The sequence below is a fragment of the Grammomys surdaster genome, unplaced genomic scaffold (genome assembly GCF_004785775.1).
Source record: "Grammomys surdaster isolate TR1022 unplaced genomic scaffold, NIH_TR_1.0 129, whole genome shotgun sequence".
NCBI classification, from domain to species: Eukaryota; Metazoa; Chordata; class Mammalia; order Rodentia; family Muridae; genus Grammomys; species Grammomys surdaster.
The window spans coordinates 18564697-18589552 of NW_021604587.1; the positions used below are offsets into that span (position 1 = coordinate 18564697).

The 24856-nt window shown below is 44.8% G+C and overlaps 1 protein-coding gene and 1 long non-coding RNA gene across 2 annotated transcripts in view; both read left to right on the forward strand.

Annotated features, from left to right (window-relative positions):
* The window catches only part of LOC114610830 (tyrosine-protein phosphatase non-receptor type substrate 1-like), a 130460-nt gene that overhangs the window by 39806 nt on the left and 65798 nt on the right, over nucleotides 1-24856 (forward strand). The window contains exon 2 of the mRNA XM_028755459.1: nucleotides 4811-4898. Coding sequence (XP_028611292.1) covers nucleotides 4811-4898 — 88 coding nt within the window. The remainder of the gene's footprint in view (nucleotides 1-4810; nucleotides 4899-24856) is intronic.
* LOC114611444 overlaps nucleotides 24173-24856 on the forward strand; it is a 5691-nt gene continuing 5007 nt past the window's right edge. Inside the window, exon 1 of the long non-coding RNA XR_003709832.1 lies at nucleotides 24173-24219. This is a non-coding gene — a long non-coding RNA (uncharacterized LOC114611444). The remainder of the gene's footprint in view (nucleotides 24220-24856) is intronic.

Here is a 24856-nt window from a genome sequence, read left to right on the forward strand (position 1 = left end):
ATAGGGGGAGAGAGAGAGAGAGAGAGAGAGAGAGAGAGAGAGAGAGAGAGAGAGAGAGAGAGAGAGAGAAGAGAGAGTTGGCAAGTACCTGTGAGCAATCCAAATGTCCTTTTCTTTCAGTGTCTTGGATGTCTGTGCTCCTGGGCACTTGGGCATTGCTCTGGATTTGTTTGAGCCTGTAGACATTTTCCCCTGCAGTTGCTATGTACCCACTTCTATTTCTGAGTGTGCATCTGTGTGTCTTTGTAAACCACTGTGACACCTTTCATGTTGTCTGTCCTCTTGTTTCTGTGTGTCCTGGACCTTGTGGGTTCACAGCCCAACTCCATGGGCTCTCCAAGCCCTGCTTAGTGACTCATTGTGTTTTCTTGTATGTTCCAGACTCCTCCAAGCCTCTCGTAGCTCCTAGATCTCCCAGATGTGCAGTCCCTGAGCTTTTTTGGCACAGAATGGACCGGGGCATGGAGACACAGGCAGGCTTTGTGTGGCCCTGGAACTCATATATTCTAATCCTCAGCTCCAACACTGGGCTCCTGGTTTGGCTCCTGACTTAAATTGCCAACCCCGTAAGGTAATGAGATGACTTGTTGGATAAAACACTTGCCACACAAGTATGAGGGCCAGAATTTAGATTCCCAGATCACATTTAAATGCCAGGCAGAACTGATGGCCCACCTGTAATCTTAGCTCTTGGGAGGCAGAAATACCTGATTGTTGGATTTGGGTAGCAAGCTGGTTATCTAGGCTAGCCACATGTGAGCTCTTGGTTCAGTGAGAGATCTTACCTCAGTAGATAAAGTGAAAAGGGATCGAGAACTCTATCTGGGCTCCACATGCATCTCCACACACCTGTGCCCCACCTCCACACACGCACACACACACACACACACACACACACACACAGGCAACAAAATCAACAACAAAATCAACAACCCCAGAATGAGCTACCAGAATGTCTGTGCTGGGTTTGTTTCCATGACAACATAGAAGCTGGCAGGCCTCTGGCTCATAAACAGGTCATAAAGCAGGGAGATAGGGAGCGGGTGTTGCTGGGCTTAGTAATGGGGTATTGCCAGGTGGTGCTGGGGTCCTAGAGGCCTGCTTTCTCTCTGGGGGAAACCATGCTTGTGCTGCCTCTGCTCATGTGTTGAATAGTCTTGGGAGAGTTCTTTTGTCTCTCTGAGTCTCGGTTTCCTTCTCCAAGAATGGGAACAGAAACAGTTCTGTAGTTCTGCCCCAGGTGTCATGCAGACAGGATTCAGGAATACCCATGATGAGGCCCACCCTCCAAACCCCCCCAGCAGGACTCAAGCCTGGTGTAATTTCTCAGGGGCTCTGTTGCCCTCATTGTCAAATAGCTCTGGAGAAATAGCAGTGTGTATAAAGATCCAGGCTGGGTTGAGTACTAGATGCAAACCTATCTTCACTTATAGGCTGTGTGACCTTGAATTGAAGTCTATGAGCCAAACTCAGCTCTGAAATGGATACGGAAATGTCATAGGTTTGTTTGTTTTGTTTTTGTGGGAAACAAGTCAGTTTGTAGTCTGCCCGATATGGTGCCTGCTCTGAGGTCTGGGTGAGCTCAATACGGTGCCTGCTCTGAGGTCTGGGTGAGGTTGTGTGTAGTCACAACAGTCACCTGCAACAGTGGTGCTTACTCTGTGCCAAGCCCTCACCTAAATAAAAGGCATTTATTTCACTCTTACAACTAATTGTTCCCTTTTTCAGATGAAGGCACTGTTAGGTCCAAAGCAGGCTCTCTAACTGGCAGAGAGGCTGACAAGGTCCTGAATGACAAACAGTCTAGGCTCAGCACAGGCTGGACTCTGACTGGGCAAACAAGAAGGATTGCTAGTAGATAAACAAAACCTAAACTCAGCATTCCTCAGGAACCTTGTCAATCGGGTTTCTGCTTGTCAGGAAAAGCCATCACTTCCCTTAGCCTCTTTCTATAGCCAACTGCCTCAGGAAGGGGATCCAGTTCCCAGTGAACTCAAACAAACCTCTAACAAATCAAAGTCCTGACTCTAGGATGCTGGCACCCAGTCTGTTCTGGATCATCCCCCTACCAGTCCCCTTAAAACTGACAAGGTTTCTCCCTGCTTTTTGACTTCTCTGTCTGCCCCACTCCCTTGAGACAGCCTAAGCAGTGTGGGAGGCCACAGAAGTCTGCTCCAAGCCAGATAGCACCTTTATTCTTTGGTAGATGTTAGCCAAGTTCATACTCATGACTGTCAGCAGAGTGGCCAGCCATCAGTGTTTGTGCCCTGGTCATCTCACAGGAGGCAGATGATGGGGATAAGTACAGACCAGACCTACATTTCTCGCATCAAGGATTCATTCATCTGGCCAGTCATTCCCTGGCTTAAAGCTTACTTCCCTCAATCTGTCCACTATCTTGGTCCACCCTGAACTTGTCTCACTTGTTGACACTCTTACCTGATGGCAGTCATATCAGCCTCCATCCAGCCTGCTCTCACACAAGGAGGAAACTTTCTCAAAAATGCAAAATAGATCAACTCACCCCTTGAACACTCTTACAGCTTCTGGGACATCCAGAATGAATGATCACATAACCAAGAGCCACCCAGGCCCACAGACACATATACACACAGACACACACACAAATATACACACACTCACGCGTACAATCATATGATCACCGCACACATGTAGAAACATGCATGGACAAGTGTCAATGCAAGATTACATGACCAAGCGTCACCCAGCTCTACAGCTACACACAGTACACACACACACACATACACACACACACACGCACACACAATATCATGTGATCACCACACACATACAGGAACATGAACATGCATGGGCAAGTATTAATGCATACACATTCCCATTTCTGTTGGCCTGAAGTGAAGCGTGCACAGAGCTTGATGTGCACGAGCCAAGGTGTGTGAGCAGAACTGAAGCATGTGTCTGCCTGAGAACTGGTGGGCAACTCACGACCTCACATCCCCGAGGACAGGATGGTGGATTCTTTGCAGGAGACATTGTTCACAGTGACTCCGATAATGCAGCAAAGGTTCTGCCAGCTGGAGGTGGACATGTACCACGATCAGGAACCAAACATTACTTTTCTTGGTGAAATTTCCTTGCCAGAGAGTGAGTATTTCAGACTTGCCATCACTATTAAGTTCTACTGTAAGAAACTAGAGTCTAGAAGGTGACAGCCAGTCATATGGTTGGCTGTATCCTGATGAAAGTTGACTTACCAGAACAAGAAGCCAGGCTGCAGGCCAAGTCTGCCAGCCCAGCAGGCTGGAGGATGGGAGCTGAATCACAGTGCCCATTTCTTATGACCTGCCTGAGCCTGAGTCTGGACCTCTGCTGGCCCAGTGAGGTGCACTTGATTCAGAAGTATCTTAACTTTGGCTGAAGACCACGTGGTTTTCTCTCAGGCCCTCTTTGTCCCCTTCTTTCTTCAGCATCTATCCCAGATGTCTACAGAAATCATGGCAATGATCTGAGCTGTGGAGAACCCTAGAAACATATGGGAAGACAGAGGACTGTGAACTTGGAGTCCGTATTCCTAGTCTACTGATCCAGGGTCATCTCGCAATCACCATGCCCTGAGATGAAATTCCGGTTCTGTTGGGGGTCCTCATCTATCAGCTGCAGACTGACTTCTCTTTCCTCTTACTGTGAGCGAGGGTCCTGACGCGTGCTTTGTGATCTCCTGTAGCCCTGTCTTCCTTTGTGACTAATCCCTCTATTAAACCCTAATCAAATTGCCTGACGCAGGGCTGGCTGCTCCTGCAGGGCCAGCTGCTCCTGCTGCTTTGAACCATAAGGTCCAGGTTAGAATTCTGATCAGGTCTCTTCCCCTGGTGAAATCACAGCACCTTGAAAAGCCCCTGGGTTTCTCTTTGTGGAGATTGGAGCAGAAACGACATCCAAAAGAGGACATCTTTCAACTGCAGTGCAAACCAGTGGGTTCAGGAACTAAGTCATTTTCTGTTAATTATTATGGTTCCCTCCCTGGAGCCTCACACAGTCCCCAGCATGTATATGTCTCAAAAAAAAAATCTGCGGCAATTACAAAGGAATAAATGAGCGTCAAAAAAGCTGTAAACAACGACCAGGGGGCTTATCCACTACATACACACACACACACACACACACACACACGCTTCACTTCAGCTGCATGAAGCAGCTTTTGTTTGAAAGTCCTCATCCCTGGCAAAGCAGGAGGGTGTGAATGTCTATATTTATTAAAACATATTTAGCTTCTATTTCTCTTTTCCACCCATCCAGTACAACCTTGAGAGGCAGCAAAGAATGATGGAAGTACTATTTAACCCAGGTTCAACTCCTAGCTCTGCTGCCTATGACTTTTTTGGTCCTCAGTTTTCTATTCAATAAACCAGGGGTAGTGATTTCTACTTTGTCAAGAGCCCAGGAGAGAAGTTTGAATAAGTACACTGAGGGTCATCCACAGAGACTGGGCACAGTCCCTGAGCTGAAGCTGGACCATTTGAAAAGATATTTTGCCTGGGACGTCAGTCCCTTGAAAGTCTCAGGAAGCCCCTGGCTGGTGGCCTGCACTTTTCCTCCAGTTGAACGGTGACATCAGACCAGCCGTTCCCAGCCTGTGGTGTGGGCAGGCAAGTCTCAAGTCCTCTGGTTGTCCCAGTTTCTGCAGACAACAGGCAACTGTGCCTGAACTGCAGCATCATCCCCAGGTTTCTGCAGCTGCCATGGGGCATTCAGGCCTGCTGGGATTAGTAACTGGATCATAGCTTGAGAGCCAAGGCCCTAAATATAGGGCTGCCTGTGCCTGCTGCAGAAGACCTTGGCACCAGCTGCTCCATCTTATGTCACAGACAGGGAAACTGAGGCCCAGAAAGGGAGATGGATTTTTCCACTGTTACTTGGTGAGCGAATAATGACCAGACCCAAATATATGACACCAAAGGCTCATTCATTTGCCCAGTCATTCTCTGGCTTGAAGCTTATTTTTCTCCATCTGTCCACTCTCCCTGGCCCACCCTGAGCTACATGTCCCAGTTGATGACACTCTTACCTGATCATCTTCCATCCAGTCTACTCTCATACGACAGTCAGGAGGAGACTTTCTTGAAAATGCAAATTAGATCATGTCATCCCTGGAATACTCTCTCTCACAGCTTCTGTGTCATCCAGAATGAATGTAAGATTATGCTGGGGTAATCTTTTTGTGCACTGTGTGAAGTTTGTCTTTGTATTATTCGAATGTTGGTTTCTGTACCGCCAGAGAGAGAGAGTGGAAGACTGGCCAGATGTTGGTATTGGTATTTGTATGGATCATCACCTGCCTTAGTATTTTGTAAATATACACCTTTCTCACCTTCTAATTAGTTTACTAAAGATCTAATGGCCGATAGCTGAGGCAGGAGATGATAGACGGGGCTTCTGGACAGAGAGAAGGTCTTTGGGAAAGAAGCAAGAGGTGGGGGATTCGCCAGCGTGACACGGAGGTGGAAGGGACAGGTGCCCGGGACTGAATGAGAAATAACGGGCCATGTGGCAGGATGTGAACTAGAATTAGTCGGGTTAGAGCTAGCTGGGAGATAACCTGCTATAGTGCCTAAGCTTTCATAAATAATAATAAAAGTCTCTGTGTCATTATTCAGGAGCTGGTGGGTCCAAAAAGTCTGGCAATAATTGGCATCCAACGTGAGGGTATGTATATCCAAGCTTAGGGCCTGAGAAACGTCTCCGGTGGAAAGTGTGGAAGATGTTTCCCTAGCAACAGAGCCATTCAGGAGACCATTGGAGAGGAGCCCCCAAACACAGCCGCCACAAATTCTCTCAAGCATGGCACAGCAGGTAAGCCCATTTGCGACTTGCTGGGTTTTTGAGCACCCATGGTGTAGAGGTGTCATCACCCCTTCCAGACTGCACAGCTCAGATGGTAGGCCGGGCTGTTGTGGGCCGGAATAAACAGAGGTCAGAGTTACTGGCTCAGTTGGTGGACCTTGGGAATGCTCAGCAGCCTAAGGACTGCTGCTGCTGCTGCTGCTGCTGCTGCTTGGGCAGGCAGACAATGGTTGCAGCCAGAGTTGGATGGAAGACAAAGCTGTGAACTGGCCATAAAGTGAGCGGAATAGTCCCCAGTGCACAGAAGCCTCAGTTTCTCTGGTTGGTTGCTGTGGGCACAGAGCGGTGGAATTGCCCCTTCTCTATGAGCAGGGCAACTGGGACTGAGGCAGTGGCCATCTTCCCTTGCTAAGTGGAGCTGCAAAAGGAGTGACTGCAGGCAGCCGAAGCTAGTTTCAGGAGTGACTGAGAAACCGTAGTCCTGAGCACAGATGAGCCTCTGACGGGCCGATATATGTTTTGAATCGTGCTTAGGTGCTGAAGAAAAACAAACTGGGTGTAGACAGTCATAGAAAGAAGCATGTAATTTAAAAATGATAAATGAAGTCTCCAAAGGAAAGGGAGAGTTAGAGAGATTAAAAAGAAAATATTGTGTGTTTTAAAAAAAACCGGGAAATACAATGGCAGAGGGCACTTGGACCCCATATAATTTTGTTTCAGTTATCAGCATAAAATAATTATATTTTCTGTAATACTTGCAATTTTATATATCCTCTTTAAGAAAAATCAAAATAAAACAAACTTAGATAAAGAGAGGAGAGGACTGAGGAATTAAATGTTAGGTTACAAGAGATAGACAATCCTTTGAATCAAAATAAAGAAGCTTTAGAGGAATCAAATCTAAACTCTGCAGCGCCACTTTGTGACAAGATTGCAGAATGGCAACCCATAGAGATGCTGTATGCTGAGTAAATACAGATTCTGTTTCATGATGCCACCTTAGAGCAATGTCATAAACAGCTTATGTGTTTCATTTTGTAGAATTTGGAAAATTAGAGTATATATGTACATTGATACATCATACAATTGATACCTATTTAAAATCCCAAAGGGCTTCTGCCTTAAATTCTGGAAAGGCTGAGTCTGAGATTGCACATTTATTAGAGGTGGGAGCTATCTTGGAGATGCCTTTGCAGATTGAAGCTAGAGGTGCCCCAGCATATTATCCAATAGAACACAACAATGTTTTAGACATTATGACATAAAACATGCTACAGATATATCTTATAATCCTACAGGTCAAACAATCATATATAGGTCTAACTACACTTTAAAGAAAATGCTCATAAAACAGAAGGAGGATGTGGGATCTCCCAGAAATCGAATAAATAATGCCTTATTGACTTTAAATTTTTTAAATGTCAACAAGACAGGTAGCACAGATGCTGAAAAACATTAGATGTTAGACTGCGAAATTAAATCAGCCTATGTATGTGATAACTTTAAAGTGAAGGTCAGGAAATATGTTGAGTTGGAGAAGAGAATTTGTCTTTATTTTCACAGGAAATGAAAATCTATGGGTTCCTTCAAATTTAATAAAGATTAGCTTGACCATTTGGCTGCAGGCACAGAGAAATAGACCAAGAAGAACAACAAAGCAGGTGCCGTGAACGCTGAGGCATCTTCATGGGGTCAACTCTGAGATTGGATGAGACATGAATGTCTCTGCAGTAGCCCATGAATCTTGTTAGCCTCAGAATACCCATGACTTAATATTACACGTCACAGTTTCATACGGCATGGATGGAGATTTATATTATACTTTTCTTATATGGTCCAAATAGACTTATAAAGTCTGGTGTCTTTCACCTCCTCAAACGTAGAGCAGAGAATCATCATTAGCTGATTGTACATACTGCACATTCCATACCCATAGCAATGCAAAAGTGTATATTACCTTTAAAAGTTTATGTGCCTTCAGAGCAAAAGGACCAGACACCAACGAAGACAAGACAAGTAGCCAAGGTGATCCAGCCTCACAGACTGCCTTAATTTCTATTTCCTCGAAACGTGCATTCAAGACAACCTCAAAGTGGCCAGCTCAATTGCCCCAGCCTCACAAACTATTCCAGTCAAGACTTCAGTTAAGCCCTGCCCCTTTCCATCCTACAGAGACTGGACATCAAATAGTACAGCTAGCTCTCCCAGGATTTGTCCAATATCCCATTTTTTTTAGGGTCCCCAAAAGATGGTGTCACTTCCAGATAACAGGAAGAAATTCTATGATTATGATGTCCCCATTCCCAAGAGGTGGGGTGGGTGGGTTTTGGTCATTCGATGGGTGATGGGATGAACGTTTGTCATCGTTTGAGGGGGGGATCAGTCACAGGTTGTTATTGATCGTGGTTAGGGAGGAAACAAAGTAAAGGAGATCAGATTCAGGGATCTCTTCCTCTCTTTCTCCTCTCTTTCTCTTCTACCTAGTGTTAGGAGGAAATGGGGAGAGAGGATGAAAAGAAAAAGGGGGTGCTATAGGGATAATAGGAAAGGGTAGACTGTTAAATCTACTTTTCTACTAAAAAGCAATTGCAAGTCTCAAATATCTTATTTGATAGGTTATTATATGTTGATAGCAATTTGAGGTTATGCTTTTGTTGTAACATACTGTAGGTATGTTTCCACTCTTGTTTAAGGCACTGTACATATGCAGCTCATTTTAAAATGTAATGTAAAGTTCTATCCTTATGAAAGCTACTCTTGCAAACTATTTAGGATAATTAAGACATGCAAGTCAGTAATTAGTCACCTATAATAGTAAAACTTGTAGTCTTGTTAGGTATTAGTTTAGTTAATTACAGAAACAAGCTTTATTTAGCCTCCTGTCTATGTTTTTTTTAAATTAAACAGAGAGTAAATAGCTAGAAACAAATAACATCTGTCTATTTAGACACACTTTAGATAGAAAGATGGTCTTCAAACACTTCAGAGATCTACAGAATACGACATTTAAGATTTTTAAAAAATAAGATTTTCTGACCATGAGACCCGTCAGCTCCTGGCAGCACAGCAATTTTATTTCAAAGACATTCATGGGCACCATGAAACTTCCATAAGGAGCTCACTTCAAATGTGGCAAAAAAAACTATCCTTGTCTTGATTGCTGACAGCATGCTGTCCAAACTAGACAAGCAGGACACTGGGAAGTCGATTGACCAACTTTGCTAAGACAAGGTAGGCCAGTCAGTCCTCCATAATTCTTATTTCACAGATGAGTCTGTCAGATCCTCTGGACCTGTAGGCCAACAATGGATGTCTCGGCGTTACAGAGGAGTCTTGGGTGACTGTCCAGGCAGCCAGCAGTCTCTGTCATTTCTATAGTTTTGGAAGCTGCTTGCTCTGTACTTCCTGTTTACTTGGGTAATATTTACCCTTCACAGACCTCTGCTGGGGTTGGAGACTAGATGGTTATAGTCTCAAAGAGAAGCTTAAGTAGTTTAGGATTTAAGAAAATGTTGTAAGGTCTAAAATAATATTTTTAGGTTGATAAATGCAAATTATGATAAAATTTGATTTCAGTACAGAACTTTGAAATTACCAAGATAGGATAAATAGTGGAATTCTTTCTCCAAGGTTGCCAAATACAAATGGACTGGACATTGTGAATGTAATTCTTACCTGGTAGTTCTCATAATTGTTCTTATCGTATATAATTGATTGATGTTAGAGAAAAAGTCATTTATTGGACTAAAAAGGAGAGATATTGGGGTAATCTTTTGTGCACCGTGTAAAGGATGTCTTTGAATTACTCACATGTTGATTTTTGTACCAGGAGAGGGTTGAGTACTGGCTGGACTTTGGTATTGTTATTTTTATGGATCATCACCTGCTTTAGTATTTTGTAAACATACACCTCCCCCATCTTCTGATTGATTTAACAAAGATCTGACAGTCAATAGCTGAGGCAGGAGAGGAAAGGCAAGACTTCTTGACAGAGAGAAAGAATTGGAGGAAAGAATTGAGAGACAGGGGATTCTCCAGCATTACTTGGAGGTGGACAGATGGACCAGAGCAGAGCAGTGAGGTAGACCTGGCCACATGGCGGGACATAGGCCAGGATTAGGAGGGATAGAGTAGTTGGGGGAGGGGAGGACTGCCCAGCTAATACCTAAGCTTTAAAACACTAATAAGCCTCTGTGTCGTTATGTATGTATCTGGTGGGTCTGAATCAGTCCTGCTATAAGATTACATGAGCAAGAGCTACCCGGTCCTACCGAGCCTTTTCTTTTACATTGTGCTACATGCACTCACAAGCATATGTTTACATATGCACATTCACACACATGCATGTGATCACCACACACAGACATATACATGCATGGAAACGTACCTATGGACACACATTCAGACACATCCATGTGCAGACAGCATATACATAAATATGCACATTCACACAAGCACATGAAAACAGGTATACACATGCACACATTCATGCTTACACATACATGTAGGCAGGCATGTACATATATGTACACAAGACACACACATATACATGAATAACATGCATATAAACATGTACACAGGCACAAACATGTGCCTTTACGTGGACATATGTAGTTGCAGGCACACATGAATAAGCATGCACTCACATGCATACAAGTAAGTACATGCACAAGCACACGCACACATGCATACACACAGTGGGAAAGTGATCATGTTGACTTTTTTGCTGTTTCTGGGAGGCCCTGAACCACCGGAGCCTATTTGTGTAGATACATATATGTATACACCCTGCCTTTGTGTGTGCATGTGTGTGTATGCATGAATGTGTGTATTTGTCCTCATTTTCAATGTGCTTCTTGGTGTGTATATGCATACTTATGTGTGTGCTATGTGTACATATATGTGAATACATGGGGATATTGTGTGTGTGCAAGTGTGTGCATCCACACACGTGCCTGAGTCTTGGCGCCTGCTGCTGTCTTTACTTAAATGCTCGTCCTGAGTATCATCATGCCTAGCTCAGCTTGGGGCTCCTATCGCCCCCTCTTTTACCTCTAATGACTCTGCAGATGCCCACTCTGCCTTTTTACTGACTCGCTTCTTGCTTTTCATGAGAACTAATTCATCCTCAGGTGTGATAACAAGTTGCTTCTACTCAAAAACAATTTTTTTTTATTATTTTTAGCTTTAAAAAGTAAAACCAAACCAAAAAAAAAGCTAATGGTGGTTTTGTGTTACCAGTAAGTTCCAGGACTGTCCTGAACCCCTGAAACTGCACTCAATACACAGCCATTATTGAGTACAAGCTATGAGCCCACTCCTGAGTGTGGCAGTCTCTGTGGCATTTTGGATTGTGTTCTTGTGCTTGTCCTTGTCACCTCATTCCCCTCCCCCACCAGCCATTTTCCCAAGATAAATCAGCCAGGTCAGTCAACACATTTTGATGAAAAAGAAACAAGTTAGTCTTTTGACTTGACAAAGTACGCCATTCTAGGGGCAGAGGGGCCGGGGCAGTCAGGAGCATGTGGAATTGGTGCTGCAGGGGCCAATACAAGGCTCCTTTTGTGTTCTGGGACAAAGATAAAGTGTCCTGACAAGATGGGGCCAGGGCCTTTCCAGCGCCAGCTCTGGCAGACGGGATTGGCTGGCAGTGGTACAGCTCACCCCTAGTGACTGGATGGCCTGGCTTCTCACTACCTCCTCCTCTCTTGTAAGCAAACAATTGAGAGCGAGTGAGAGGCGTCATGAAAGTAAGCTGTTTGCCCTTCCTGGCCACCTGGCATTCATTCACAGGGATGGGCATCCTCAGATCCGGCAGGCCTGGGACTTGAGGGAGCTTTAATTTGCTGCTTCCGTGGCTTTCGGAGAGAGAAAGCTGGCCTTGGTTCTAGGTCAGGTGACTTTGGGCTCTCCGAGCCTCTGGCTAGCATTGGAAAGACAGCCCAGCTGCAGGACAGTTCCATCTGTACAGACTCAGTGACGTGGTGTCTAATAACAGCAAGGCACATGCTGGAGGCAGAGAGGGCTCTTGGGTTTCCGGACGCAGCTTTACATCTGGTGTCACATCTGATTCTCAATGTCACCCCTGTGCAGGAGGCAGGGTGCTCATTCCCACTGAGTTAGAACTGAAGCTCTGGGGAGGGATGTCACCAGCAAGGTGATGGGTGGCACAGGTTAAGGTCCTGAGTAAGGCGGTAAGAAGCTTCCATCATGGAAATCCTTGAGAGTGTACTGGGTACCCTGCTAGGCCTGTGTACTGCTCCTTATATACTGCTCTGCTTTCTGCAGAGAATGCCCCTTTCCCAACCCCAGGCAGTGGACTTTGCCTTTTATGACAACCTACCCTAGAGCAGGAAGAAATTCCCCTGCTTCCTGGGAAAGAAAAACTTGTATGCTGTTTTAAATTTTCTATGTGTGAGTTTTGGGTTTTTTTGTTTTGTTGTTTGTTTGTTTTTTAGTTTTAAGACAGGAGTTTCTCTGTGTGGCCCTGGCTGTCCTAGAATTTGCTCTGTAGATCAGACCTTGAACTCAGAGATCTGCCTGTCTCTGCCCTTTGAGTGCTGGGATTAAAGATGTGCGCCACTGCAGTATCACTACCACCACCCGGCCGGCCGTATGTGGAAGACTTTAAAGAAGGTGTGTTTGGCTATGTGCCTTATTACTATACAGCTTTTTACTGAGCACCTGCTCTCTCATTGTCAGACACAGAGGAACAAGATAGAAGAGGACCTGGCCTCCTGGAACTGATATTCAGCCCAAAGTACTGGGCCATAGCTGCACAGCAGAGTCATCTATGGGAACATTAGCCATTTTTTTATGGCTGTGGCCAGGGCCATGGGGCTTCAAACAGGGTGATTCTAGGTGCCAGCTTTGCTGAGAACTGGAGTGTGAGGATGGAAAGAAATGAATATCCACCTAGAAAAGGAAATTGGCCTAGGGAAAGGAATCCATAAAAATGAGGTTGCTGCAGTGTGGTTCAGCCTCTGAGGTCACTGGTGAGGAGCCTATAGCAGAAGGGACCCATAAAAACTGCTAGATACACCATGGGAAATAAGGGGGCATGGACCAGACCACGGGGAGAAAAAGACCCAAAGCAGGCTGTGAGTGGGCTGGAGTGTGCAACATATTGTAAGACAACATATTTCTGGGAAATCATGGGTGGGTGAGAAGGCCCAGAGGTGGCCGATAGTTCCCCAAGGCCTGCAGGAGTTCACACTGCAGCAAAGTCCCGTCTTTACCCTGTAACCCAGATGGTGAGGAAGACCTAGTTCACTGTATTTAGAGCTGACACCAGGACTCCTCCTACCCACCCTGCCCCTAAAGCAGTCCTAGCTCACAGAAGCCTGGGGCATAGAATAAGGAGCTGGGAAGAGTAAACAGGGCATCCAAGGGCTTTAGAAATGCTCTCCCTGGTGTAAAGCTTGGCAGCCAGTTGTGTCTGACTGGATCTTTGAGAACCTCAAAACTGGAGCGTTCTCTGGCCTCACAGACCTGGGGTACAGGGGCCACATGCCATGGTGAATAGCCTGTAAGGAAGCCATGAGCTCTGAGCATGGCTTGGATTCTGCTGTACCCTGTCCAATCAGATCCAGAGCCACTGATACTAAAGTGGTACCTTAACAGTGTTTCAGCGAGTCGTGGTAGAGTTGTGTTCAAATAATACAGACTTTGTTCATTTTTTTATTATGAGCCTAGATGCTGTGCTTCGATGTGTTCCGATAACTGTACTAAGATGCTGGACCATGTTGTCTGCTAGAAGGATAGGTTGCCTTGGAGCTTTAGATCAGAATGTTGCTAAGAATCATGCTTTAAGATGTTTAGCTAAAATATAAATCTGTGTTAGCACATTCTGTTTATAATAGGATTTTAGAGCCTTATGCTACATTGGAATGTAGTAACACTGTGTTTTGTTAGTATGGTGTGTGTAAACTTAAAGTCAAGAGGAAGCCCATGAGAATGTGGGACTTTTGACAGGAGTAGAAGGATTCCTGGCCTGGAAGTCAGGGACAAGACTTGGGTTCAGACTTGACAGTGGCTCCTCTAAACATCTTCCCTTTTATAAACTCAGAATCTCTGCCTTTCCAGCAGGGCTTGCTAGGCAGTGTTGGCTGTAGGGCTTCTTTTCTTAGGCCATGGATCAGGCCCTGAGTATAGGACCCTCACTCTGCCCCCTGAATAGGAGAGAAGGAGGCTCCTTACCAAGGAGATTGCGTTTACCTGGTAATAAATAGCTTCTTTGCTGCCAGAAAAATGATGAAGAGAAAGTGATCAGGACGAGAGAACTGCAGACCATGGTGGGGAGAGTGGGGATGGCAGCCAGCGGCTCACACCCGGTCTGGGCAGGAGTCAAGCTCTCCCAACAGTCTGCTGACCATGCTGCTGCTAGGCAATAGCAGGGACTTGAGTTCTGGTCACCTAGGACCACACCCCAGGGCTAATACCCTTCAGCTCTCCTTCATCTCTGTGTGGGATAGGCTCCTCCAGAACAGGCTCTGAACAAAAATATCTGGGCTTCCCCACACCAACTCTTACTGCTCCTCATTCACTGGAAATGAAAGCAAACAATGCCAAGCCAGCTTGGAAGTCTCCACACCCTCACAGAGGCACTGCTGACCGCACACCTCAGCTTTGCGTACATCCAGCTGTCCAACAGCCCAGCAATCTGTAATCCAAGATGCTGAAGGGGTTAAAAGCATGGTCTGGCTATTGCCCATTAGCCTTGGTCAGCTTTGCAGTTACAACTGACTACCTGAGACAGTTTGTAGACACAGCATGTTTACACTAGGGTTCCAAAGGTAGAGGAAGGTCAGGAGTGTGGGAGCAGACTCTGCTGGCTTCTTGCCAGGCTTGATAGTCCATCTGTGGAGAAGAAAGGGAGGACAGGGGGTCATCTTGATACAAGCTAGGGTCATCTGAGAAAGGGAACCTTAACTGAGAAAATGCCTCTGTAAGATTAATTAGTAATCAACGGGGGAGGACCCAGCCCGTTGTGAGTGGTGTCATCCTTGGGCAAATGGCCCTGGGTTTTATAAGAAATCAGGATGAGGCAAGCATAAGGAGCAAGCCAGTAAGCAGCACTCCTCCATGGTCTCTGAATCAGCTCCAGCCTTCAAGATCCTGAATGGTTTTAGTTCAGATTTCCTTTAAATGGACTGTAAACCTTCTCCTCCCCATGTTGCTTTGATCATGGTGTTAACCCTAAAGCAGAGGGATTATGCAGAAGAAGCAGGACAAAGGAGACCACTATCTTTTTAACAATCTTTTTCTTTTTCTTCTTTTAATGAACAAGCAGAAACCAACCCTCTTTGTGGGAGCAGCTCTAACCCTCCAGGAAGGCAGGACATGCACAGCACAAACACCTTTTGGAGATTCCATCACATCTCAGTATGTCACAATGGGGGCAACCTGAACTTTGATAAAAACAGACCGTAGATGGCAGTGCTCTTGCACAAGCCATTTCCTGACAGGCTCTGTGTGTTTCATTGCAAAGTTGTATGATAGCTTTGACCTCACTAAAGACATACCCATAATGCTTAGCTCAATCCCTATCAACTGACAAGGACCTGACTGAACCTGGAGAGGTTAAAGTTCTCCAGGCCTGGGTGGCCTCCGTGCATTCTTCTAGGTATTCTAGTCTTGGAGAATGAAACTCATATTTCATGGTCGTCCTTTAATGAAAAGAAAAGTCTACAGGAGATGGAAGCAGGAGGAGTTTTTCTGGGAAGCTGGGAACAGACAGAATGGGTTTCGGTAACTCAAGTCTCTGGATACTTTTTCCTTAAATTTTATTTTTGAGACTATAATATAATTATAACATTTCTCTCTCCCCTTCCTTCCCTCCAAACTCTTCCATATGCCCCTCCCTGCTCTACTTCAAATTCATCACCTCTTATTTTGTATATACATATGTATTCCTAAATATAACCCATTGAGTCCATATGATAATATTTGTATATATGTTTGCAGGGCTGACCATTTGGTACTGGGGGATCTCTCCCAGCTTTCCTCACTGCTTTTCCTCAGTTCTGTGTGTCCGTTTGGCATGTGCACTGGTGCCATCCTTACTCGGTACACATTTGGGTAGTCATGTGGTGAGACTTCGTGGGTGTATCTTCTGATGTTACTAGGAGACACAATCTCCGAGCCTCTGTCTCTTCCAATCTTTCTGCCTCCCTTCTGCAGTGTTCCTTGAGCTTCAGGTGCAGGAGTGTTTTGTGGATGTATCCACTGGACTGGGTTCCATAATTCTGCATTTTGATTGGTTGTGGATTTCTGTAGTGGTCTCCATCTGTTATAAAGGACATTTTCTTGATGAACGGTCAGGACTACATTTATCTGTGGGTAGAAGGACAAGTGCTTATAGATTGTTGTTAGTGATTATGATATTTTTGAGGGCTGATAGGGCCTTCAAAATGAGACAGGAGGCTGGGCTTGGCTCTGGGCCCTACTAGTTTCCTTGGCTGGTGTCCTTGTTATGTGTGTCTTGCTGTGATAAAGCACAATGACCACAAGCAACTTGGGGAGGAAAGTTGACTTCACCATACAGCTTATAGTCCACCATGAAGGGAAGTCAGGGCAGGAACGTGGAGGCAGGGACCATGGCAGAACCCTTCCAAGCTCTCTGGCTTGCTTTCACTGGCTTGCTCAATTTTCTTATAAGTGGTAAGACAAGCTGCCCAGGAATTAAACTGCTTACAGTGGGCCAGGCCTTTCTATCAATCACTAATCAAGAAACTGCTCCATAGGCCAATGGGATGGGGATATGTTCTTAGTTGAAGCTTCCTCTTCTCAGATGATTCTAGCGTGTGTCAAGCTGACCAAAGAACCCAACCAACACAACTGTCTGGTCTCTTTCTATCTCATGGGCTTATCTCATCTGTAAAATAAGGCCTAGAAGAGAACTTCTTTTTAAAAATAGATGATGATGATGATGATGATGATGTGTCCATGTTTTGTGATATGTGCGTGTGTAAGCATGTGTGAGCTTGGAGGTCAGAGGACAACTTCTCAGAGACAGTTCGTTCACTCCTTCCACTGTGGTTCCCCAGAATAAAAATCAAATTATCAGGTAATAATCTCTTCCCCACAGGGCCATGGGTGTAAAATTCTCATCCAGTATGACATAAACATAGACAAGGTTGAGATAGGCCTTGCGTTGCAGAGGGCAGAGAGCAGGGCATTGGGAAAAGTGGTGGGTGGAAAGGGAAGTGGATGGAGAGGGTATGACAGAGGACTCACTGAGGATAGGTAGTCTCCTAAAGACAGAGCACATGCCAGGTAGAGTAATGAATAGACTCAGGTCTGCCTGAATGCTAGCTTTGCCATTAGTTCGCTGTGTGACCTTCAGTTGATGCCCTACTCTGTCTGGGCTTCAGTGTCCTAGGAAACACCAGTTCCATTGGTGAAGCCTCTTGTTGTTTTTAGATCCCCTAACATGTACTTGAAAGCCTTAGGAAGCTTGACTGGGGACACTGGACACACCTGTGCAAGAGCCTTCGTTCCCATTGGCACACTCGGAGCATGGCTAGCAGAGAAAGAGTGCCCAGTTCGGGACATCGAGGAAAGCTAAGGATGGCTGGATCAACCCCCAGACCTTACCTATTCACTTTTCTTATGGTCACTTGCTGGGGACAGTGGGAACTGAGCAAAATAAGTCCCTGTGCTGCAGCTAAGAAGAGTGAGCCACGCCTAGCTCCTGCCCTCAGGACTCATATTCAAGGGGCGAGTACTGCCATTTGCTGCCTGCAGATGTAAAAACGTCTCATCTTCTCTGCAAATTGACATTTTTAAAATAAATATATAATGTTCTTCTTTGTCTTTTAAAGTCACAATTGATTTAAAGGCCATTTCATGTGGCAGTATAATCACCCCAGATATCTCCTGGTTACCCTTTACATGAGACATCTTTTCCATCGCTTCTCTTTCATTCTATGCATGATGTCGGATGGAAAGAAAACCTTTTGTAGACACCAGATAGTTGGATTTTATCGTAACTGAACCCACTCATCAGTTTATGCCTTTACGAATGTATGGTGTGTGTGCGTGTGAGTCTGTGCGTGTGTGCCTGTCTGTATGTATGCCGTTGTGCGCTTGCCATGGTGTGTGTATGGTAATCAGAGGCTAGCTTCAGATGTCAGTCCTTACTGAAGAGACTCTGGCTAGCATGGTTCTGGCAGGCCTTGCCCTTCCTCCACTCCCTCTCCCTTGCTAATTTGATTACATTCCTATAGCTAGCCACAAGGTCTATTCCTTTGTTTTGGCTACTTCCTCCTCCTGAAGCTGACAACCAAGGTCCAGCTATCAAAGTACTGATGTCCAGCAACCAAAAGCCCCATCTGGGTCACCTCATTAACACACCAATTAAAATTAAACATTACATTCTAACACTGGGTTTCCCACTTTACCTTTATAAACTGCCATTTTCCATGTGCCATATCTGTCTCCTCTATCCAGAGGCAGTCCTTTGTCCCACTCCGGGACAAACCCCCTTACACCTAACCTTTGCCCCTTTTCTCCCTCTCCCTTGTCCCCTTTCCCATCCTCTCCCTCTTCCTCTATCCCGTCCTTTCCCTCATCCCCACCCTCTGTCCCTGTGGGGCAAATGAATCTCCTTTGTGCTGAGACTTGGTCTTGGGGGTCCTGAGCTGATCCTTTCCCTTTCAGAGAGTGTCTCTTGTGGTGTTTGGTACTGTGTACACTAGGCCGATCAGCCCTTGAGCTTCCTCCTCTCTGCGTCTTCTGTCTTACCACTGCACTGGGATCACAGAGCATGCTGTTGTCTGGCTTTATGCGGGTCCTGGGGATTTTAACCCAGTCACTGTGTTTGTGTGGCAAGTACTTTATTCCTCAGTTCAGTGCTCAGCCTGTGTCTTTGACTGAAAAAGTTTAATCCATTTACATTTAAATGAGTTACTGATAATTACTTTTGCTGCTTCCTTACTTGTTGTCAGGACTGATAGTATCTTGTCCTTAGTCCCTCCAACCACCCCTACTTTCTTTTCTACTTAGCTGTTTTGTTTTGATTGCTTGTTGCTGTTGCTCCTTTTTTGTAGTTTTTATTTCCTTGCCATTTTCTTTTGTGTCTGTTGATATTTTTTTCAGGAACTGCCCACCCCCAACTCCCAACCCTCACCTCTAATCCCTTGCCCTCTCCACTCCCCCCAACCCTACTTTCTTCAATGTTACAGGTTCATTCTCTGAGACAAGGTCTTATTTGGTAGCACTTACCGGGTTGAAACTTGCTGTGTAGACCAGGCTAGCCTTTAGCTTGCTATAATCTCCTGCCTCTTTCTGAGAACTAGTGTTACTGGTGCTCACCATCTTGCCCTGCAATGATGTGTCTGGTCTTCTAAACGAGGGTAAATTTAAAGCTTTCCTTAGTTTGGAGCCAAGAGTGTTCTTTCTTTTTTCTCAATAAACAAAGCCGACCAGACTTTGTGTCCTGATCATTTTTGCCCATGTGGCTGTGTTACCGGATGCTGTGGAGGTTTTCCCAGTGTTCTTGTTATTTTTCTTTGTTTCACTGTTTGGGGCACGACAGTAAATACTTCATCTTGTCACCAGTCAGTATTTCCTGCTTTTTTTTTTTTTTTTTTTTTGTCTTTTTAAGACTCTCAGTGTACGGTAGCAACTACCACCCTCACATATCTTAGACATTACTCAATGGCCATGAAGTTCTACAGTAAAGCAACTATGCAGACAATTATTAAATGGCTACTAACAGGACTCTAATTCATTTGTGTTTTTCCTCCACAAACCAATACTCAACAATATAGCAAAATACCAACAATCCGCTCCCACCCCAAAACTTCCCAATTGACCGAACTAACAAGAAATGTTTTCACAATGGCTACTTTCAAGGAGTTGGAAACACTTATTGTAGAGCAGAGCTATAAAAGGTTCAAGTTAATATCTCAATGAAAATTCCTAGGAGGCGTTCTCAGTCTGTTAACATGAGAGAAATGTATTTGGTCATATCATTGAATTATTTTATAGAAAACTTCAGGTCCTGCTGTGTTCTTTCTGAAAAGCATAACATTTCAGTGGTCACACAAGACCATTTAAGTATGACCTAGACCTCTCCATAAACCTAATATATACTTTTATAATATATAAACATAGCTAATACTCACATAGTTGTTCTTTTAAATGAAAATAATCTTATAGAAAGACCAGCTTTCTATATAGGAAATCTTTTATTATTTTTTTATTTCTAAGGTTATAATTACATCATTTTTCTCTTCCCTTTCTTCCCTCTACCCCACACCCCCTTGCTCTCTTTCTAACTCTTGCCCTTTCTCATTAATTGTTGTTACATATATATGCACATACGCATATACATATCTTAATATAGAAATACAATCTGATGTGTCTTTATAAAGTTACTTGTATGTGAATGCTGTCAGAGCTGATCGTTTGGTATTGGAGAACCAATTGATGTACTCTTCCCTGGGAAGACTGTTTTTCTCTCACTTTTCAGCAATTCTTAATTGCCTGTAGTTCATCATCTAAGGCTGAGGCCCATGGTCTTTCCTTCCATGTTACAGTGTCTATTGGCGTCATCCTTGTCCAGGTCTTATATAGGTAGCCATATTGGAGAACCATTCCACACTGAACATGCCTGGTCTCATCTGTTGGTATTCATTTAAAATATGTCCTACAAACAACAGAAATATGTTCTACCTATACTTATAAGTAGCTGTAGTTCTGTGGCCTGTCAGATTGCAGATATTTCATATGGTTTTCCCTGGGATTACACAGATCCTAACTTGTCAAACTGCAAGTTTCACCCCATGTGAGATCTTATAATGAATATGGTAGTTAAGTTAAAAAAAGAATCTGGCAGATTAAAGGATAATAAATAATAATTAATAAATAATAATAATAATCAGAAATAAATGTAAGATAATCTGGCAACAGCAAAAGGTTGCTGAGTGTGTAACAACAAAACATCATTCAGAGTCCAGTGTGGAACAAATCTGAGGTTGCAGGCAGAGTTCGCACATGCTGCAGCTTGAACTTCAGGGAAGCCTTGGCTGTGAACACTTGGTACTGTACACACCATGATGCAAAGCAGTCCTGAAGATCGTGGCTTCTGCCCGTGACCACACGTGGCTTAGTGTGTGTGCCTTCTACAATCTTGGGCCACAAGCATCTTCAGCCTATTATGTGTCCTGCTCCTTTGTCTTTAACAGAGCCCAGTGGGTAGTCTCTGCTTGAGAGAGCTCAGAGTCAAAATCAACAGTAGCATGCAGGTGGCCTTGCAGCATGCTAGTAAGTTGTGAGTATGGTTTGCAGGAAGAACCCCAGGAGCACAACTGCTACCTCTTCTAGTCCAATACAGCAGCTGTTCTAGAGAAACACTGAGACTGAGCCCAACAGATGCCAGAGAACTATCCCTATTGCCTTGAAAGTGGCTGTTTCTTAATTGGACATATACTTGGTTGTTATAAGCCTTAGGCTGTTATCCAGAAGCTTCTGTGTCAACTCATCCTGTTCCTGAGCATGTTAACTTGATGCTTCCATGAAGGAATGAGACCTTGGAGTTTTCCAAGCTTGATAAAGCAAACTGGCACAGGAGAAATGCACCGATGTGAACAACATACTGGCAGGGATGGAGGTGCTACCAACCAGATCCAAAAAGACCACAGGGAAGGAGTAGCTTTGGAGCTTAAAGTAAAGAAGGAAGAGGCAAGGAGAGACATCGAAGAAGGAACAAAGCTTGGAGTGGAAAATCTGGTTTGTCCTGGGTCCTGTTCCAAGGGAAGCAGAGAGCATGGAGCCAAGCCAGGAGTTGAGCCCCTGGTGTAAGGTGGCTGGGAGTTGAGCCCCTGGTATAAGGAGGCTAGTAACTCATGAGGGGTATGAAGAGACTTGTGGTTTTGTTTGAAAGGAACAAGGTTGACATTCAGATGAAGCTTGAGGCTGAAGCAAATATACTAAGGAAAAGTCTATGCAGATACCTGAGCAAGCCATACACCCAGAGTGCTAAAATCAGGCACAGCTTTTGGCAAGAACTGGGAGGCTGAGAGTTCAATAGGAACAGATTGACAGGTCCCTGAGGGCTGAGGGAAGACCTGGCTGAGTAAACCAAGTCTGGCCCTGAGGAAGGAAAATGTTCTGGCTTCATGGGCTCCCTTCTGTCCCTCTCTCCCTCTCTCTGTCTCCTTCCCTCCCTCCCTTCCTCTATCCTTCCCTCTCTCCCTCTCTCTCTCCTTCTCTCCCTCCTTTCCTCCCTTCCTCCATCCTTAACTCTCCCTCCTTCCTCTCCCTCCCTCCCTCTGCCCTTCCTTCCCTCCCAGGAAAGGAGATATATTGCTTCTCAGGGCTTAGCTGAGACAATATCTTTGAGGTCTATGCTTTTTGAGTGGAAACCTTTGAGAAAAATGAGGAAGCTGGGGCCCTTGAGGGTGGAAAGTGACCATGTGCTTGTCCCCTGCCGTGCGGTGAGTCAGTTCCCTCTGATGGGGAAGTGTCAGCATTTTTACTGTGTCTTAGGTTAGAGAATTCAAGTGTCAGGGTCATCTGGCTGGTGTTCTGCCCCAACTGGCTCACAGTGAGAGGCTGTGGAGGCTGCTGCTTTTCTCTGAACCTGTCTTCTCTTGGGTCCCACAGAGGTGACAGTAGTCCTGAGACACTGGTTAACTGCAAGCAGCACACAGTCCTCAGCAGGGTTCACTGTCAGTGTTCCCCATTAACACTTCTAATGATACTGTGATTAATCGTATAGCTCTGCTTTTTGACAAGGGATCCCACACTTGGTTTGAGATACCTCCAGAGGGACAGAATCTAGCTTGGTCCTGTGTCCAAGACCATCAGTGTTCCCTTCTTCTTGTTTTCTCTATCTTAGTCCTAGAACTCACCTGTTCCCAGGCTCTGAAGGTTGTCTTAAGTCAAAAGGCAATGTCAGGGGCAAAAGGGAAGGGGTGGTCATAGGAAGAACAGGAGGGTGGGCATTCATGGTCTGGGTCTAATAAAGAGAGATTGAACAGGTAGATGCCAGAACTTATCCTTAAGGTTGGCTTGGAGCTCCTTGTGCCTCAGTGACAGGAACTTTGTCATTCTTAGAGTCCAGATGTCAGCTACTGACCTCAGAGCATGGGAGGAGAGTGTCCCTAGCTTCCCCATCCCCTTGCCAGAAATGAGGCAGGACCTGAGGCCTGAGGCTTCTGAGGGCTCTGTCATAAGCACACAGTGGTAGGTTACTGGTTTCCACATAAGCCAAGCCCTTGATCTGCATGTTTGAGGAAACCCTTTGTTCCTTTCAAATCTCTATTCTCTCAGCTGGCTGGTACAGTGACTGGAACAGTCGGGTTTTTTTTCTTCTTCTTCTTCCTTTTCTCTTTGTATTTTTAAAAATAACTAGCTTGTGAGTTCAGACAGAATTGGGTTCCAGGCTTGGTTCAGTGCCAGGGACTTCTACATCCTTTTAACCTCCTCAAAGTTCCCGTAAAGGGGAAGAACCTGAAGACTAATCAGGGTAGAGGAAGACATGCAGAGGTGGCCTCTAGCTCTGATCTAATAAAGAGAGACTGAACAGTATCGTCAACAGGATGTACACTCTATGATAGTGGGGAAGGGTTGGACAGACACAGGCAGTGAGTGAATTTACCATCTACTCTAGAATAGGGGAAATAGTTTATAGGGTAAACTGCAAGAGGACAGCAGTCTGAGGATCAGTTAGATTCCTGCCTATATATAATATCAGAGGACAGTATCTTCATTTTAGAGAAATACTTTTGGTTAGGATGAGTTTCTTATGTGCAGTTTCCCAGCATGCAAAGGAATACAGCCCAGGCTGGCTGGTGTACAGTCTGAGGGGTTGTTAGTATGAGTGGCTGCACACATAATTTCCAGCTTTCCAATCTCAGGCATGCAAATAAGGTCTGTGCAAATCATGACCATGCAAATATGGGCAGCCCTGGCTGATTACAGTTCCATCCTGGTCAAAGGTTTTGGTCATAGGGCACTTGGCTCTTGTGATACACAACTTTCCAAGACTAGCAGTTAAGGATTCCTGGAACATGCTTGTGAACATCCCTTAACTGAGAATAGACTCCATTTTTCTGGTCTCCTGTTAATGGCCTTCCATCCACAAAAGGCACAGACAGAATGATGGGGATTCCTATGCTGTCTGAACTTCAGGTACCCCATCTCATTCCAGAGCTCAATTTTCTTTGATATAAAACCAGGAGCCCTAGGAGATGTGGCTGCTTTCTTTGTTGGTTCGTGCCTGACATTGGTAGTCTTTTTTCCACATGCAGTTTGGCTTCTCAGATCTCTTAGAATGCTTTTTAGTACAGAGTTCCAGTTATCTCCTATCAATTATATCTGGCCTTCAAAATGAGACCTTTTTCCCGCTCTGAGACAAGATCATCTCTAAAGGACCAACATGAAGTAGGTATGCAATAAATATTTGTTGCATGAATGGGCAATTGGTTTTAACTATTATTCCATGCCAGAGCTATTTTAAGAATTGTTTTAGCAGTGAACTACAAAAGTTCTTGACTTTAATATAATGTGTATAGGAGATGGGCAGCAAGCAAATAAGAAAAAAAAATAAACCTCATGCTCAGTAATGAGTAGTTGTAACAAATGAACAAACACAAAACAATGGGAGGTGTCATTGGCCAGGGCACGATGTAGGTAAGAAGTTAGGAAAAGCGCTCTAAAGCGGGAGCACAGGAACGCAGAAGTCAAGAAACAGAGGAGGGCAGTCTCCTTCTAGATTTTTAGTTTAACTTGGTCTGACTGAAAGATTGAAATCTTTTAAGAAAGATTCTAGAGGTCCAGTGATTAGTCACTGTTCTATTGTTGTTACAAAGCATCATGACCAAGTCAATTTATAAAAGAAAGCATTTAATTTTGGGCTCACAGTTCCAGAGGGCTGGAGTCCATGACCATCATGGTGGGAAGCATGGTGGCAGGCAGGTAGGCATGGTGCTGGGGCAGAGCTAAAAGTTCACAGCTGATCTGCAAGCACGAGTGAGGAAGGAAGGAGGGAGGGAGGGAGAGGGAGGGAGGGAGGGAGGGA